General features: G+C 34.7%; 2 protein-coding genes across 2 annotated transcripts in view; both read right to left on the bottom strand.

Moving 5' to 3' along the window:
- Window positions 1–6,700, bottom strand: part of LOC136797060 (electrogenic aspartate/glutamate antiporter SLC25A13, mitochondrial-like) — a gene marked incomplete in the record, with an annotated part of 20,027 nt that extends 13,327 nt beyond the window's left edge. The window contains 3 exon segments of the mRNA XM_067052549.1: window positions 2,020–2,123; window positions 2,205–2,347; window positions 6,523–6,700. Coding sequence (XP_066908650.1) covers window positions 2,020–2,123; window positions 2,205–2,347; window positions 6,523–6,573 — 298 coding nt within the window.
- A 2,259-nt stretch (window positions 6,701–8,959) lies between these two features.
- Window positions 8,960–14,891, bottom strand: LOC106691627 (glucose dehydrogenase [FAD, quinone]). Its single transcript, XM_014437457.2, has 4 exons — window positions 14,834–14,891; window positions 12,364–12,543; window positions 12,093–12,263; window positions 8,960–10,457 (listed from the first exon to the last, which is right to left on the bottom strand). Exons 2-4 carry the CDS (start codon window positions 12,539–12,541, stop codon window positions 9,034–9,036), a joined length of 1,773 nt encoding a protein of 590 aa, XP_014292943.1. The 5' UTR covers window positions 12,542–12,543; window positions 14,834–14,891; the 3' UTR covers window positions 8,960–9,033.
- Window positions 14,892–17,797: the final 2,906 nt, after the last annotated feature.

Here is a 17,797-nt window from a genome sequence, read left to right as displayed (position 1 = left end):
AATAAAATAAAACGAATTTTATTAGTTTTAAATAATTTCAAATATAAAAGATAGCTTGGGTTCAAATTAAAAACTTTAATATATAACAGATATTAGAATTTTATTTAATTTTTTTAACATAAGACTCTTTTCTTAGGGTGGGTTTCCAGGCAATCAGAAACAGATGACACTTTACTAATAATAACATTCTACAAATACAATAAATTTCAGTTAGAAACAAAACTAGCCAATTACACAATCTTCCTTTGATGATATATGACTGTTGACATCCTCTTGTCCATGACGCTATGCAACTCCTAACAATTCTGGCTTCTTTCCTAACAATATTATGCTTCTCTCGTCTAGGTGTGCTGTGGGCGAAATGGTGAAAACCCTGTATCCTCGCTGTGGTGTCTGAAAAGACGTCTTCGTACCTCTGTGGCTGGCCAGCGTGTCCTGGACTCTGGCGTGATGGTAGGGGTAGGCCAGGTCCTAGCTTGCATAGTGCTATATATATATATATAGCCTATGCTGGGGCGGCATTGCAGTCGCAGTGTCTTTGGGGTCTTCCGGTGTTCGCGGCAAGGGGGGGCATCAGGAAATGAGACCCTCAACCCCGACTTTATCTAAATCCAGAAAAGAATGTCCATACCATCGGAGCTGTCGTTGTTCAATCACTGATTTTACTGAGAGGATCTGAAGATCTTATTCTTTAATTCTTTATCCTATCTCTCATAGTTTTGCCCAATATTCTTTACAAAAATTGCATTTCATCAGCCGTAATCCTGCTTATGTGTTTTGTCTTGGGACACTCAACTTTCATTGCCATATAATAGTGTTGGAAGATATATTGCTTTAAATATATAGAGCTTGATATCCTTACATACCTACCCTCCCTCTTTCCCACAATAGTATTGCATATCTGGTAGTAAATACTATTTGCTTTATTTATCCTATTAGAAACTTCTTGGTCTATTTTGCTAGATTTATTGAAAATTGTTCGAAGGTAAGTATAGAAATCCACTGTTTCCAATATTTTATCATTGCATACCATTTGTACATTGCCCACATCCACTTCATCCCTGGCAACAGTCATAACCTTGCTCTTGCGGCTGTTAATACTCATTCCTTTGCGGGCGAGTTCCTCTTGCTATTCTATAATGGCCTGTTGCAATTTTTCCTTAGTGTCTGTCACCAGCACGATATTGTATGCATATAGAAACTCCTGTACTTGTACCGCCCTCATGTTCCACATACTGACTATAGTCCAAGCCGTTCTTCTCCTGCATATTTTGTGAATTTCATCCATAAAGACAATAAATAATAATGGACTGAGGCTATCTCCTTGTTTTCTCCAGAGAAAATGGCTTTGACTCTCAGCCATTGATAGGAACTATTCCTTTAGGGCTTTGATAGGTTGATTTAACCACTTCCAAGAGGTCTGTGGGAATTCTTTTGGCTCTAAGTGTCCTTCAGATTTCATATCGAGGTACGGAATCGAAGGCAGCTTTTAGATCCAAAAAAGCTGTATAATTGCTCTGATTTCTATCCCATGCCTTTTCTACGATAGTTCTGAGAGCGAATATGTGATCCTGGGTTTAACTTCCAAGTCGGAATCCGGCTTGGTCTTCTTCTAGTTTTGGCTCTATCGGTGCCCGTAACCTGCTTTCTAGAATGGTGGTGTACAGTTTATACGTTACTTGGGATAAGAATATTGGTCTGTAGTTACCACATTCTGTTGTTCTATCTTTATGAATTGGGAATATAATATATTGCCATATTCTTATCATTTGGAATAAACTTACTGTCCCATATCTTTTAAAAAAGTGCTTGCAGTGTTTTTGTCATTTCATTACCTCCATATTTGATAAATTCTGGAAAAATTTCATCTCTGCCTGGTTCTTTACCTAGTAATTTGACAGGATAAAATTTAAATTTTGAAATAAATATAATAATTTTAATTTGTCAAAAAACATTTACTGCTGATGATTAGATTTATCAATTTTTACTTTATATTTAAATAAAAGTTTTTTTACTTACTCTGTGTTTTCTTATCTTTTCTGTCAGTTTCAAAAGGCTGAAAAACAACTGCTGGTAGCCATAGCAGTTTCTCAAATGCTTGAAATTCTGAAAAGGATGTTAGCCTGTGAAATAAAACATTTAATTATAAATAAAAAATAATCTTAAAATAATAATATTTGACTGAAGATTTTTATTTAACTTACCCATCATTACTTGTGTCAATAATACTCGCAAGGAGTTTAACAGCCTGGACTTTGTCCTTTTCATTTGGAGAAAGTTTCAAAAATTTATTTACAAAATCATTACAATTGATATATCTTTCATCACATTTGTATACACTTTTATTCTAAAAAAATTGCTCAAGTTAGTTTTTTTTTTCATAAAAGAACTTACAACTTAGAATTTTAACAAAATTTAGAACTAAGGAATGATATTTTGCATACTTTCTCTTTGAATATATAATAATTTAAAAAATTAAATCTGTTCTGCTATAATCCTTGAAGGGTTGGGGTTGCAGTACTTTCTAAGGAACCACTGTTACTAGACCAACAGTTGTTCCAATGAAGTGATTTGGTCAGAATCATGCTCGACCATTAGATTTTTATCCAATTAAGGGTATTTACATAATGAAGTTGGGTGGACTCCGGAGGGCTCCCAAACCCACAGGGCTGTCTCAAGGCTACAGTGAAACAGAATATAGTTATCTGCCATAACCAGATTTGAACCCAGGTCCTTGGAGGTAGTAGCAAAGTGCCTTACCACTAAGCCTCCTGCTCCCATATATAAGTTATATGGGTAAGTGAAAGAAAAAATAATAATTATTATTATCTCTATTATATGTTAACATGGGCGTAGGCAGGGGGTAGCTGTGGCTCCATTTTTTCCAGACTTTCGGGGCCCAAGAAAAAAAAAGAAAGAATGAAAGTAGTGAACTGATTTGATAAATGATTTCTTTCTAGAAATATACTACAATTAAGGAGGTAACATTGTTGAATTGACATCTCCACGGGTCACAAAATCACAACCAAACCTTTGAAGGTATAAGATAAATATATGCTGAATCTTCTATAAAAAAAGGTAAGACTCAATGAGAACAATTATTCGTCACATACTTATCTTTAAATATAATGAGGAAAACGAATATAAAAGAACCTTTTTTAGATTCTATTCTTCTTATTATAAATTACAGTTTGCCATTTTAATAATCTCAGAATATTTGTTGAAAATAAATTAAAGAAGGCAACCATCATAGAAGAGATGGGTAATATTTTTGCCAGCAATCCCAAAAGGCTGATACTCTCATAGCAAACCTCTTCATCTCCTCCTATATTTTTGTATTTATTGTGTATAGTATGTATTTATGTACAATAATTAAGTTAATGCTCAATTTTCAATAATTTATTGTGATTATATGTAATAAAAATTTTAAAAGTAATGATTGAATTTTATGAAGTAGAAATAATATGGTGGGTATATTTCTTGGAATGATGCAGAATTACATATCATTTCTTTACCTAACCTGTGTGTTTATATATATACTGTAGTATTCAAGAATTATTTTAAGTAAATGAACAAAAATTGATAGTCCTATCTTATTTTCAGATCTAAAATAGTTTTGAAGGTAAAAAGGTTAAATGAAAAGATTAAATATTAAATAGATATGAGAATTTTAATTTTATTATATGGTATTATAGACTCATAATCTCAGGGCGGGTTTCTAGGCAATCAGAACTGACACTTTACTACTAATAATTCTTAAACTAAATTAATAGCTGCTGTACGAATGCATTAAATTCTAGTTAGAACAAAACTAACCGATCACATAATCTTCTTTTGATGATTGATGAGTCTTAATGTCTTCTTTCCCAAAATGCTATGTTTAACGGTCAACAATGGCTTCCAGTCCTTTCCGCTTCCAGCCGATAGACGTCCTCTCACCAGGCAATCCAAACCAAGAGTACCTTATTCTTCTTGGGTGACTCTTCCATGTCTTCTTTTTAAAGATGTCTGCCCTTGAGCTAGACAAAAGATGATGATGACCTCCTGCATCCAGGAAACATCATTCCCTAAGCAACAAATCATTCCAAAAACCAAGCTCTTTTCATTCGCCTTCTATAGGTGTCCGTTCTCAACATCGAGTATAGCATAAATTAAATATATTTTAATTTCAATTATGATGGGAAGTTGCAGAAGTAGCATTTTGGGGGAGCTGAAGCAAACTTTTACCATAACTTGATATGAATGCAAGGAGGTTAAGATGGTTAAGACATGTGGCTCGAAGCAATCCACCAGGACGCCTCTGCACAATGAATGCTAGTATGGTAGACAAAAAATAAGATGGATAGACAGAATCAACAAAGATGTGAAAGAACTGCCTGCAGCAAATTAGAAAGAAGTAGCTCAAGATAGGCAGGTGTGGAGAAGGCTGGTTCGGGCAGCCAAAGATCTCCCCTGAAAGAACCCTGTAGTCATGGACGCAGGCAGAGGGGGCAGTCGCGGCTTCCCCCTAGATTTGTGGGGCCCAAGAAAAAAAAAATAAAGAATATAGTGAACTTATTTGATAGATGATTTCTTTCTGTAAACATACTATAATTGGGAAGATAACATTGTTGAGTTGACACCTCCACGGATCAAAACCACACCTTTGAAGTAAGTAAGTAGTAAGGATATATGTCGATTCTTCGGTAAAAAAGATAAGATTCGATGAGCACAATTATTCTTCATCTCCTTATCTCTAAAAATAATAAGGGAACAAATAAAGAATAACCTTTTCTAGATTCCATTCTTCCTATTAGGTACGTTTATGCTCGATTTTCAATAATTTAGTGAATTATTTGAGTAATAAAAATTTAAAAATGATTGAATTTTTTGAAGAAATAAAATGGTGAGGTTATTTCATGGAATGCAGAATTACATATCTTTTTTTTACCCAACGTTTCAGCACGGACTATACTGAACCTAAGGACCGCCGGTCTTTTGTGGTTGGCCCAACTGAAGTTACTTTATTTTGAATTGCGCGGCCATTAGAATATTTGAGAGCGCGCTGAGTAAATAGATCCTACACAACACTTTTGCGCCACGGTAATTGATACTGTAATTTGCGATAATATTTTTTAATTGACAACACACGTTTGATTATATCACGGCAAGGCGTCATTTTAATATTTTCGAAAATACTGAAAATCAAGTTTGGATTAGCGATGTGTTATATTGGGCGTTTTTGGTTCCATATGGAGCGAACGAGACCTATTTGCTACTATTACTTATGTACCGAAAATGAGTATTAGGCAGTAAATTTGAATCTGTAAACTTTTAACCATTAATAATATTCAAATTATTTTATCAGTTCAATAAATGGACCTGATTAAAACGTTTTTCATTACAGTAAATAGTTCATTAATTTGGATTTTTTTTTTTACTAACACCTAAATAATTTGAATTAAACAACTGCTTGTGACCATGGACAATGCAACGTGTTTGAAACGTCTGGAAATGACAAACAAATGTTAAAATATACCTGATGAATCCACTTATAGATGTGTAATTCAATTTGTAACAATCGCGAAAACCTAAGAAATCATTACCTAATTTTTTTAATTTGTTTATTTTTATTTTTTGCGCCATGACTAACACGTGTTTGTGTCCGCTATGAAAAAAAAGGTTGAGTTCCACTGCTGTAAAGTTTCCTTCCTGCAAGGACCAGGGCTAGTTATCGTAGGACTTGTTACTCTCTTCACTTGTCGTTCCCTACGGAGTGAAGTTTCTGTAGCGATTTTGTATCGATTATCGATTGTAACAGTCGAGAGGTTTTTCTAAGATACGATATAGTCAGTATGTGTTAAGTGTCTTGTGTGATTGTTGTTGATAGATTATTTAGAGTTAACAATTATGTCAATAATTATTATATAAGAAGTGTTTTCAAAGTTAATACTTTTTTATTTAATTACACATCAAAGTTTTACAACAGTTTCCATCCTTCGAAGATTAACGGTTAGCTCCCGTTAGACTTATCCTGTCCATTCATCTCCTAGAGAGCTACCTGAAATAATAAACACGCGTTGTCGACGCCTTTTAGTGTAGAGTACTTCACATCATAAATTGGAGTCAAAACTGATTGATTATACAAAACCATTTCGACAACAATCGTCCCTTTCGGTTCAATTTGTTTTGATTACAAAGGGGTCCATAGTTTAAAGATGGCGCTGTTCAGGGCAACTACTGTAGAGATTATTGTTTTGTCACTTTGTAAAGAACACTAACAGCTAAATGAATCAGGTACTCAGTGTTGCCACTAACAAGCTGTTTTGTTGGTTGAAAAATGGTCAACATTGGTCACTGCTTGTTCTACTTGCAATGCTATTGACTATAGTTAATAGGGAGCCTGTAGATGGCGGGACCTGGTCTCTGTGGGCCCTTAATATTAAGATGGCACTGATCTTGTTATTGAATGGAATTAAAATAAAATATTCATATGAAATGAGACAAAAATTAAAACTGCTTTTGATATTTATGGGGATTTACCTCACACGTTGCCGTCCGAGCGAATAGATCTTGCATCCATTTGAAAACCATTCCTTACTACATACACGGTTAATTTTGTTATACAATTATTGTGTTTTTAAATAATTTTAATTTCTGAACTTTTGTAAATACAATATACGATTATTTTTGGACAATATTTTACAATAACAACACCTGTGACATTTATTATATGGCATATACGGTATTAAAGATTCTATATTAATAGTATAACTCTACGAGGTTAAGTAGTATTGGTGCGTAATGTTCTGAATCCGATTTATGGCAAATATTCAAAATCACAAAAATAGTGGCTCGCCGAAAAAAATACCTGTTGGTTAACAGTTGCTCAAGATTTTAAGTTTTATTTCGATTACCTTGAAAGAATTCATTGTTCTTTGGCAGTTTTTAAAACTGATATATCTGATTTTATGCTGGGTTCATATGTTTGCCACTTACCGCAAATGAAAATACCAACAAATGCTGGAGTAAACAAACTTCGTTATCCACATGTTTGTATGTTTGAGAGAGGCAAACACGGCGGACGTCGGACTTGTGTTGGTTATTACGTTCTCTTTACACCATTTTCATCATAAAAAGTGACGAAGTAAAGATGAGCGAAAAGTGAAAGATGTACGTATCAGCAAAGTAGGTGATAGAATAAAAATTATTAGAAGTCTTACTACACAACCTATAAATTAAACTTCCATTCTAGGATATTTGTAATCAAATTACCCAGACATATGTCTCTATAAATATTTATGTATTTGTATTAGGTTAAACTTAAAATAAACAGCTAAAATTAATTAATAGGATTTGAGACAATGTATTTATTGGTTCTTTGATGTAGGAAAGGGAGAACAAAAACACAATAACATCTAACCTGAACTGTATTCATTGAGCATTATAATAGGTAGGAGAGTTATGCCAAAGAGCTAATACAAATAACAAATATTACATCCTCCCCTGCTTAAATAAAGAACATTGCATATTAATTAATGAGACATATCATAGTCAGAGAGGTGCCATGGAGTTTTGATGGTCCGACATGACCAGCTAGTTCGAGTAAGATCTTGTCCTAGAATGATAGATTTCCGTGAAGGTATTAACTGATGGGAGCATGAGGGGCGGATGACCCTAGAACTGGAGAGGTGAATTAGAGTAAGCTTGCTCAGAAATCTGAGGGACATTCCGGCATCGGTGGAACATTCACCACCAATGTCCCCTGTCTTCTTTTAAGGAAAGTGTCTGTTATGGTAACATTGTAAGGTTACACTTTAACCTCCCTGCTTTGTCTGTCTATTGTTAATGTTTCATTTGTGTTCAAATGTTTATGTCTACATTTAAATGAATACAAACATTTCTAAAGGTTCTAATCTGTGATTTAAAGATAAATCTCTAGCAAAGTTTAAATGGATAAGTATCGCAGACCAACTAGATTCGAGACAGCCCAGTTCTCCTTCAGCAGGTAAAGAATGGGTACATTGGCTAAAGACATTTAATAACTTCTTGGATATGGCAACAGAAAATCTTACAGATGAGGACAAATTTAAGGTATTTACAAACTACTTGTCTCATAATGTTTACGATTTAGTAATTTGGGGACATTCCGAGAAGCCGTAGATGCATTAAATACTATTTATATAACAAAGAATAACGAAATCTTTGCTAGACACTTGCTCGCAACAAGCGGGAGTGTTAATATTATAATCCTAAATTTATTAAGAAATATAGAAGGCATATGTTCATATACCCATGTATGTTTCCCCCGCCATATTGTGTGCTTGTACCTAGTGTGAGTGAACTGTAATGAGAAGAGTTTTGTGAGTAATAAAAAAACCTTGTCTCTCGAATCTAGTGTTATTTATTAACCAACAGGGAGAAAGTGTATATCAGTTTGTACAAAATTTAAATCTCCTTGCCAAGGAATGTGCATTCAAAGTAGTTACAGCTTCTCAGCATAAGGATGAATATGTTCGTGATGCTTTTATTAATGGACTGATATAGAATTCTATACATCAACGACTCTTAGATAATAAAACTTTGGGTTTGGAGGCTGTGAATCAAGCTCAGACCCTGGAAATGGCTCACCAACAATCCGAACAATACCAGGAAAAGTACTCTGTCAGCTGCATGCCATCCAATGTTAACTCACCAGAAGACAATTTAGAAATAACATCTCCTGTTCTTTCTGTTATCCCGAGGAAGGAGGGTAATTTCTTTTTTTGTGGTTACAACCGTCACCCTCACTCAGTGTGCCCTGCTAAAGACGCTGAATGTAGGAACTGCTAAATAAAGGGGCATTACGCTTCGGTATGTAGGAAGAAGAAGATTTCAGTGAGTAGTACAAGTGGACCCGTAGCAGCTGGCATAGTCTTAGTAACCATCACAGCTGGTCACACCACAATCGTTATACTTAATAAATAAATAAATACTTAGATAAAATAACAATATATTTAAACTCTTTATTTATAAAATATATAAACCAATAAAGTTTAAAATTTATTTTATAAATCATTGAGATGAAATGCTTTGGCCATGGTCTTGTTTGATGAAATCTGAAGCTCTCTCACCAATCATAATTGTTGGAGCATTTGTGTTACCACTCGTCACGACTGGCATGATGGAAGCATCAATTACCCTCAAATTCTTTATACCATACACCCTCAATCGTGGGTCAACCACTGCTGCCGGATCATTGTCAGGGCCCATTTTACATGAGCCTACTGAATGATAGATAGTTACAGAGTATTGTTGAAGAAGGCATAGTGCATATTCGTCCGACATAACTGTGTAGTTGGAGCATAGGGGAAGAAGGGTTGTAATTAGTTGGGCGCCAATTCTTTGCATACTTTTTGTTTGAAGGAGTTGTGAAACAAATTGAATTGTTCTCATACTTGCCTCAATATCAGTTGGGGTGGTCATGTATTGTGGGTCCATGAGAGGAGGACTTAATGGGTTTGTATCTCGCAGCCTCACTGTTCCACGACTAGTGGGGTGGATATTGAATACTATAGCTGCCCATACTTGTTGGTCTTCATTAAATGGGTCGTATGAGGTAAACAGTATCTCTGTGTCGGGAACTGGACTATTTCTAGTGGGGTCTGCATTAACAAATGCTGTACACTCAACTCCAAGAAGTGTCGTGAGAGGGCCATCACCATTTTGTGCATAATCTAATATAGATGAAAAATTTTCAAAAGATGACCTCCAGTTAATCGTGTAGTTAGGTGGAGCACTAAATGGGATTGGAACGCCAACATGATCATGAAGATTATCACCGACCCTGAGGTTTTGTATTACTGGTATTCCTAAGTCAGCTAAATGCTCTTGAGGACCGATACCCGAGAGCATAAGCAGCTGGGGGCTATTGACAACACCAGCTGAGAGTATTACTTCCTTTGAAGCCATAATTGTTATGTTTTGGCCATTTCTTAAGAACTGGACACCTAATGCAGTCTTTGTCTCCGGATCTACTATAATTTTAGTTACTCTTGATCTCAAAGCAACATGTAAATTACTCCTGTTTCTTATCGGCCGAAGAAATGCTTTGGCTGTACTGCATCTGCTCCCATTTCTAACAACTCCTTCCGCCAACATGAAACCGAGTTGGGTAGGACCATTGGCATCGACCAGTGGGTAGCCCATTTCCTCCCCTGCTTGGAAGTACACATCCGTCATAGGAGACAAGTAATTTGATCTATTAACGGTTTGATATCCTCCCTGAGCATGATAAGGTGACCCTACTACAGCTGGATCTTGATTATCTTCTGATCTTAAGAAATAAGGAAACACTTCGTGAAAGCTCCAGCCTGTATTTCCCATGTTGGCCCAATTGTCATAGTCTTCAGGATTTCCTCGGATGTAAACAAAATCATTTAAAGTACTCGAACCACCGAGTCCGTGTCCTCTTGGCCAAGTGCACAGACCTCCACTGGCTGAAATTAAAAAACACAAAACAATAATCTAGTTTTCCCCTAATTATATATTCTAGTTTTCGATCAAATCTTAAAAATAAATGAGTAGCTGATTAGAAAACAGCTATTCTAATTTATCATTAGAATACTAAAAGGAAAAATAAAGATTATGCTTGCTTTAATGAAACCGAACTTAATATTTAGATAAGAATGATTTTTGTGATTTCTTCATTAACTGGATAAAATTTATAATGCAAGATAAAACGAGGCATTAAAATTGCTTAATAACAACATTTACTACTGTTATTGTGTTTATAACAAATACTTGAGTTCACTTAAGAAAATAATTTTGAAAATTAGAAATGATATCTAAAACATTTTTTAGTAAATGAGGGGTATAACTATAAGCTGTTTCTGTATGGATCTTGATGGACAATGTACAACAAAGTAAAGTGTTGCTTCAACTGGATAAGGTCGTTCTATGGAAATTTTCAGGGATCTATACTTGTCACTGTAAACTCAATAAACACATGTTTTGCATTAAGCTGACAGGATACGTGTGTAGATTCTGTTAGGGCCGTCTGTGGTTCAGGTGGTTGAGACGCAGGTCTTAGCGACCTGGGAACTACGGCGGCGCCGTTTCGAATTTGGCTTGATGGGTCGACTTTTTCTAATCTACGTATATATATGTAGAACTGAGGTTGCCCATTCCCTAATCAACAAGGTCTCGAAAACTAATACTTTTGTGGAGACACTCCGGAAAGCTAGAGAAGACCCATTCCTGAAAGATTTGGATGGAAACATTAGAAGAATCCGTAAATCCGGCTGTGCAGAGAATCGTAGCCACTCTAGATAGCATTCTCTCTAACAGGCTACAAAAAATCATAAAGATGTAGGAGGCCTTCCTTCATAGCGAAATCTACTATAGACGCTATCATCTTGGTGTTGGAGAAACGCCTTCAACTTAGCTAGATGCAGATGAATTTTGGATACCCTTCAGGAAATATGTGTGCCTAAGTATGTTATGCGGATCATATGCGACTAGTTCAAGCGCAGGATCTTGATATGTTTTACAAAGGATAGGCAGAAGAGCTTCAACGTGACCGTTGGGGTACCGCAGGGTTCCGTGCTGGAACCTCATCTGTGGAACGTGATGTAAAATGGAGCCCTCAGACTTCTACCTGAGGTTCCCAACATAGTGAGTTTTGCTTATGACATCGCGGTATTGGTTGAGGTAAAATACAAAGAAGAGGTATCCCTGAGGGTTTTTTAATTATACGCAATTGGCTGGTTTCTAAGAGGCAATAACTGGAAGACGGCAAGACGGATACCCTTCTCATCAGTTACAAGAAAAGGAGGAAACAATTATAACCATAAGGTTACTCTTCCAGGATTGCTGGATGGCGAGTCAACGACTGGCAACGGAGATTCTCAAACAATTGAGCGAGAAAGAGAAGAGATAGCCTTATCGAGTCAAAAGATAGCCTATCACAACGAGACGGCACACAGGCTCCCCGCCTCCACGATTGGATGCCTAATGGGAACAGGTACTAGCCTATACGCGTCTTTTGAAGATACCCACCTCTCATAAAAAAAATAAAACAACCAGAACATTTATGGTAAATGAAACTGACTGTACAAATAAATGTAACTCACATCCACATGCATATTGTTGAGGGACTGTTGTATAATTCCAATCGAAGTCAGTAAACCATAAATTATAATTCAAAATAGGTGTATCTGAAATTACTGTTTCATCTCCTCCTGCTTCGAGAAGTAACACTGTCCAATTTGATATCTCAGTAAGTCTATTTGCTACAACGTTTCCTAAAATGATACAAATAGTGTATATATTTAAATGTTTACAATATAAATAATACAAATATTGAATTTTTGTGGCAATATTTATTTTTTTAAATTAATATACCTGCTGATCCTCCTCCAATTACAATAAAATCGTATTCTGGTAAAAGCTGTGACGTAGGTACATTGATGGGCCTTAAGTTCGGGTCAATATTAGGATAGTTGTATAAAGTGACTGCTGCTGTCAGGAGAGTAGAGAAGAGTTGGTAATTTTGAGAGACCCTAGATTGTTGACCATCCATCACTTCAATAAAAAATAGTTATAATTAATATATTATGAATAATAATCAATAATTATAAGTTTATTATTTTATGATAACCTGCCAATTTTTCTGTTTAATCTTTTTCACTTCTGTCATTGCAAATTTTTATATTCTTTTTTATATTTCAGTACAATTTCGACACTGGCACATAAGGCGTACGCACCCCCGGAAACGGTGTTTTTATTAGAATCCGTAGCGACATGCTACCTGCTGATCTATACCGTACTACTGCCACCTAAACAGCTATTGCCCGGCATACGCAACCTACCGTCTAGCACGAGAATTATTACTGGCGACGAGCGCCGGATAATAATATTTGTACAATACATTGTAAATACTTTAATTTCACAATTGTAACAATATAAGATATTGTAATATATATATAAATGCATCATTTGAATTAATAAAGATTCCAATAGAATCTGGTGATCCACTTAAAGCTAACGTCTTTCACGTAGTACCTCTCAATGGCGTTTAATATGCCAGAGACAAGAGTAAGCCAAAATTAGGCCTCAGCGTGAAAACTCATTTCATGAGAAAGACCTCCTTAGAAGGCATAGGGTTACAATTTAGATAGTGGGTATGTACATTCTAGTGATATATTTTTGAAAATTCCTATTGTCTTTTATTTCTCTGGATTTCTCCTCCATCCTTTACCTTTTATCCTTTCGTAGGACCCGGCGGCTGGTTACCCTCCGGGGTTACATACCCCTTCGTATCTACAGGAATAGTACTCGGTAGAACGAAGTTACCTTCCTGCAGGACCCAGCGGCTGGTTACCCTTCGGGGTTACATACCCCTTCGTATCTACAGGAATAGTACTCGGTAGGACGAGGCTACTATCCTTATAGTACAAGAGCCGGGAAGAAAAAAAGGCAGTTACCTCACCCCAATTTCTAATTACTTAAATGAAAACTATGTATAATTACTAGTCAAAATTGATGAGTCTGCCAAGTATAGGTAGGTGAATAAAAAATGGTGGCTGTTTCAAAACCTTAAAAAAACATTAATTTTTCATTCGAAGCTCTATATCTCAGGAATTATGTGACGTACAGATGTATATTAGCACTCAAATTAAAGTTAGTTTAATGGACTATGAAGAAGTTTCTAACTTTTACCTTCCTAGAAACAGTAGTTTTCATGATATTTACTAAAATAAATTGATTTATTGTTGTTGGGTCAATAAGATCGATTTATGAAAAACATTATTTCAGAAACCATTGGACGTACAGATGTCTGTCAGCGCTCAAATTAAAGCTAGTTAAATTTACTATAAAATAGGTAATTATGCTTATTTTTGTAAGAGTTTTAGTTTTTATGATATTTGGCAAAATAAACTCGCAAAATGTTAGTTTCTAGTTGTTCGTATAAAATGTTGGATCCATAAGACGTACATATGTCTGCCAACACTCAAAATAAAGGAAATTTAACTTATTATAATGTAGTTTATGACACTTATCTTCGCAGGGGTAGTCGTTTTTATGATATTCACATATGAATATAAATTTGGCAAATGAAAATGTTTTTCGAACAACTATAAATCAATTTATTTGAGAAAATTTCATGAAAACTATTACTCCTACGAAGATAATTATAATATACTACTTTATAGCTCATTAAACTACCTTTAATTTGAGTGCTAATAGACATCTGTACGTCAAATGGTTTTGGAGAGATTTCTCAAAATAAATTCACTAACTATTGATCTTTCAGTACGTTCCATACATTTTTTATGAAATGTTGCTTATCTCGAGAACTATTTAAGGTAAAGAACTCTATTATGGCTTTTATTTTAGCAAATTTGCTCTTCTTCAAATGACGTTATCTTAGGTTTTCTTGTGTTGTTCCTACTTTTTATGATATAGAGCTCCGAATGAAATTTTTTTTTTTTTGTTGTCGCTTTGAAAGAGCCGTCTTTTTTTATTCCCCCTAACTTTACTTGACAGACTCATCAGTTTTGACTAGTAATTATACATAGTTTTCATTAAAGTAATCAAAAATTGGGGTGATATAACTGCCTTTTTCCTCTTCTTGGGCTCTTGTACTATTAGAGAACTTGCGGCTGACACTCGTATGTCTCATCCTGTCTGATCACCTTACCTATATTGAACATGTATGTGGATGCTTTTTGGTCAAGAGTACTTAACATGATGAATTGGAGTCAGATCTTACACAACCACCTCGACAAATACATTTAAAAAAAAAAGTTTGCAATTAATTATAGATTAAACTTGCAACCTTACAAGACTGTCCCCTAATTTATGCACTTACCAAATGCTCAGCCACGGCTAAGTGAAGAGAGAGAAAGAAGTGCATCACATACCTATTTATATATACATACACGCACTCTTTTATTTAATTTATGAATCTTTCTTTTATGTTTTTGTAGATAAGCTTTTCTCAAGGCGTTTTAACAATAAATATAAATTTTATGTTGCACCACTATGTAATAAAAGTGAATTCGACAAGGTTAAAGCAACGTGGAAAAAATTGTATTAGAAATTTTTAATTCAGTTAGACAGGATTATTTAATATGAAGCTTATGTTTTTTTTTTTTAAGTTTAGGTAAACCAATTTTTTCAAAATAGAGATAGTTATTTTAGATTATATTTATTACACCAGACAAGGCTAGGCTTATGAATAAGCATTACTTTAAAGTACTCTTTGAAGTTCTAGTTCAGATTTTAGTTTTATTGCCTTTGAAAGGTGGATAAAAGATATAACGACCATTGTTCTTCATTGTTGTTGACAACCGTTTAATTTGGGCTTGGCCAAAATCGACGTAGTCTTTTTTGAAGGAAAGATTTAAGGACAAAAAACAAACTGGCTCAGATATGAATATTTATTTGAGTGAAGTTAACAATAAAAACATAAACTTATGATCAAAATAAAACATTTAGAAATAATATAAAGAATATTGGAAGAGGATAGTTGACCGTGTGAAGTACATTGTAGGAACATAGTCTGAGTGGCGGTGAATAAAGTTACTAAAATAATAGAAAAAAACTATTTATTGTTTACTAACGTTTCGTCCTACTCTGCAGGGCTAAATTATAAAACAAGATACAAATATTTTAGAATTAACAGAACGAGTAGTAGTGTTTGTGTTTGTATCATGGTCATGGTGGCCCCGTGTTTGTTTATTCATATTGAAAGAAGATAGTTGACCGTACGAAGTAGATCGTAGGAGGATAATCCGGGTGGCGGTCAATAAAGGTATCAAAATAGTAAAAGAAAACTATTGTTAACCAACGTTTCGCCCCACTTTGCATGGCTTCGTTAGGGCTAAATGAGAAAATAAGATACAAACATTTTAGAATTATCAAACGAGTTTTTGTGTTTGTATCATGGTGGCCCCTTGTTTGTTTATTCATATTGAAAGAACATAGTTGACCGTACGAAGTAGATTGTAGGAGGATAATCCGGGTGGCGGTCAATAAAGGTATCAAAATAGTAAAAGAAAACTATTTATTGTTAAGCAACGTTTCGCCCCACTTTGCATGGCTTCGTCAGGGCTAAATGAGAAAATAAGATACAAACACTTTAGAATTATCAATCGAGTTTTTGTGTTTGTATCATGGTGGCCCCTTGTTTGTTTATTCATATTGAAAGAAGATAGTTGACCGTATGAAGTATATTGTAGGATAGCTCGAGTGGCGGTGAATAAAGGTATCAAAATAGTAAAAATAAACTATTTATTGTTAACCTACGTTTCGCCCCACATTGCATGGCTTCGTCAGGGCTAAATGAGAAAATAAAATACAAACATTTTAGAATTATCAAACGAGTTTTTGTGTTTGTATCATGGTGGCCCTTAGTATTGGTGTAGGATAGTTCGAGTGGCGGTCAATAAAGATATCAAAATAGTACAAACCCGGGGCCACGATGATACAAACACAAACACTACTACTCCTTTTGTTAATTTATTGTTTTAATTTATTAATATCTTGTTTTCTCAGTTAGTCCTGACGAAACCCTGCAATCTTTGGTTAACAATAAATAGTTTTCTTTTACTATTTTGATAGCTTTATTGACCGCCACCCGAACTATCTTCCTACAAACTACTTCTTACGGTCAACTACCTTCTTACAATAAAATAGTAACAACACTATTTAATGAGAGCCAACGTTTTGCCCCACGTTGCAGGGCTTCATCGGGGCCAAAAAAGACAAACACTTAAATGAGGTAACAAAGTAAGTAAATACATTACAAAAATAAAATTTAGCTAAGATGTGGCTATACAGCAAGGTACAGGACTGACTTGAACAACAAATGACCGGTCAGTCGATATCCTTTTTTCAATCAAGAAAGCCCTGCAAAGTGGGGCAAAACGTTGATTAACAATAAATAGTTTTTTCCACTATTTTGGTAACCTTATTCTCCATCACCAGAACTATCTTCCTACAAAATAAAGAATAGATTATAAAATAAAAGTAGCTTCAAGATAAAGTAAACTGAACAATGAAAAAAAAAAACAAATTTATAAAATTAATAAATATATAAAATAAAAATACTGTTTGCTACTCCGATAGGTCAGAAGAGATATTTCTTGATTCCAGTAGGACTATTGTTGCGAAGTTGGCGCAGAATTTATAGATAACTTTCAAAAGTTGGTGGGCCCACGTCTATACTGAATCAAATTAAACTATCAAGTTGTCCAACCTTCATTGGATTAAGTACTATAATGGCACTTATCGGACGCTGTGGCTATGTTACCATTAATCACAAGAAAAAAAAAATATTAAACATTAAAAAATCACGGTATTTCCCTGGCATTTCTGCCGTATGAGGTCGGCATCGGGGGGAAGAGGGGATAGTGCGTTATGCAGGATCTACACATTTACCACTTGTTGCAAATCCAACACTTACAAATGTTTGGTATACAAAAGAAGCAACATATATAAGTATGTTTTTTGTACTTGTATGTTTTTTTGACTTTTGTCGGTTATAACCCTCCATTTTCATTATATAAAGGAACAAAATAAAAATAGGTTAAATGAGTTAAAAGTAGGTTTTAGATAATCAAAATTCGTATAAATAGTACAACATAACCTGTAAATTCAATTTTCGTTGTAGAATTTTTATGAGAAACTTTTTAATTTAATTACCTAGACATATAATGTCTTTATAAACATATATTGTTGTTGTTGATTTTTTGCTTAAAGGCGTAAAATCCTCTGGTCATCAACGCCTATGGGATGATAAAAGTAAAAAAATAAAATAAAAAAGAAATAA

The sequence above is a fragment of the Halyomorpha halys genome, unplaced genomic scaffold (genome assembly GCF_000696795.3).
Source record: "Halyomorpha halys isolate HHAL.00 unplaced genomic scaffold, Hhal_1.1 Scaffold2556.1, whole genome shotgun sequence".
NCBI lineage: Eukaryota > Metazoa > Arthropoda > Insecta > Hemiptera > Pentatomidae > Halyomorpha > Halyomorpha halys.
Note: the sequence above shows the minus strand (reverse complement) of the source record. Positions and strands in the feature narration are given on the sequence as shown.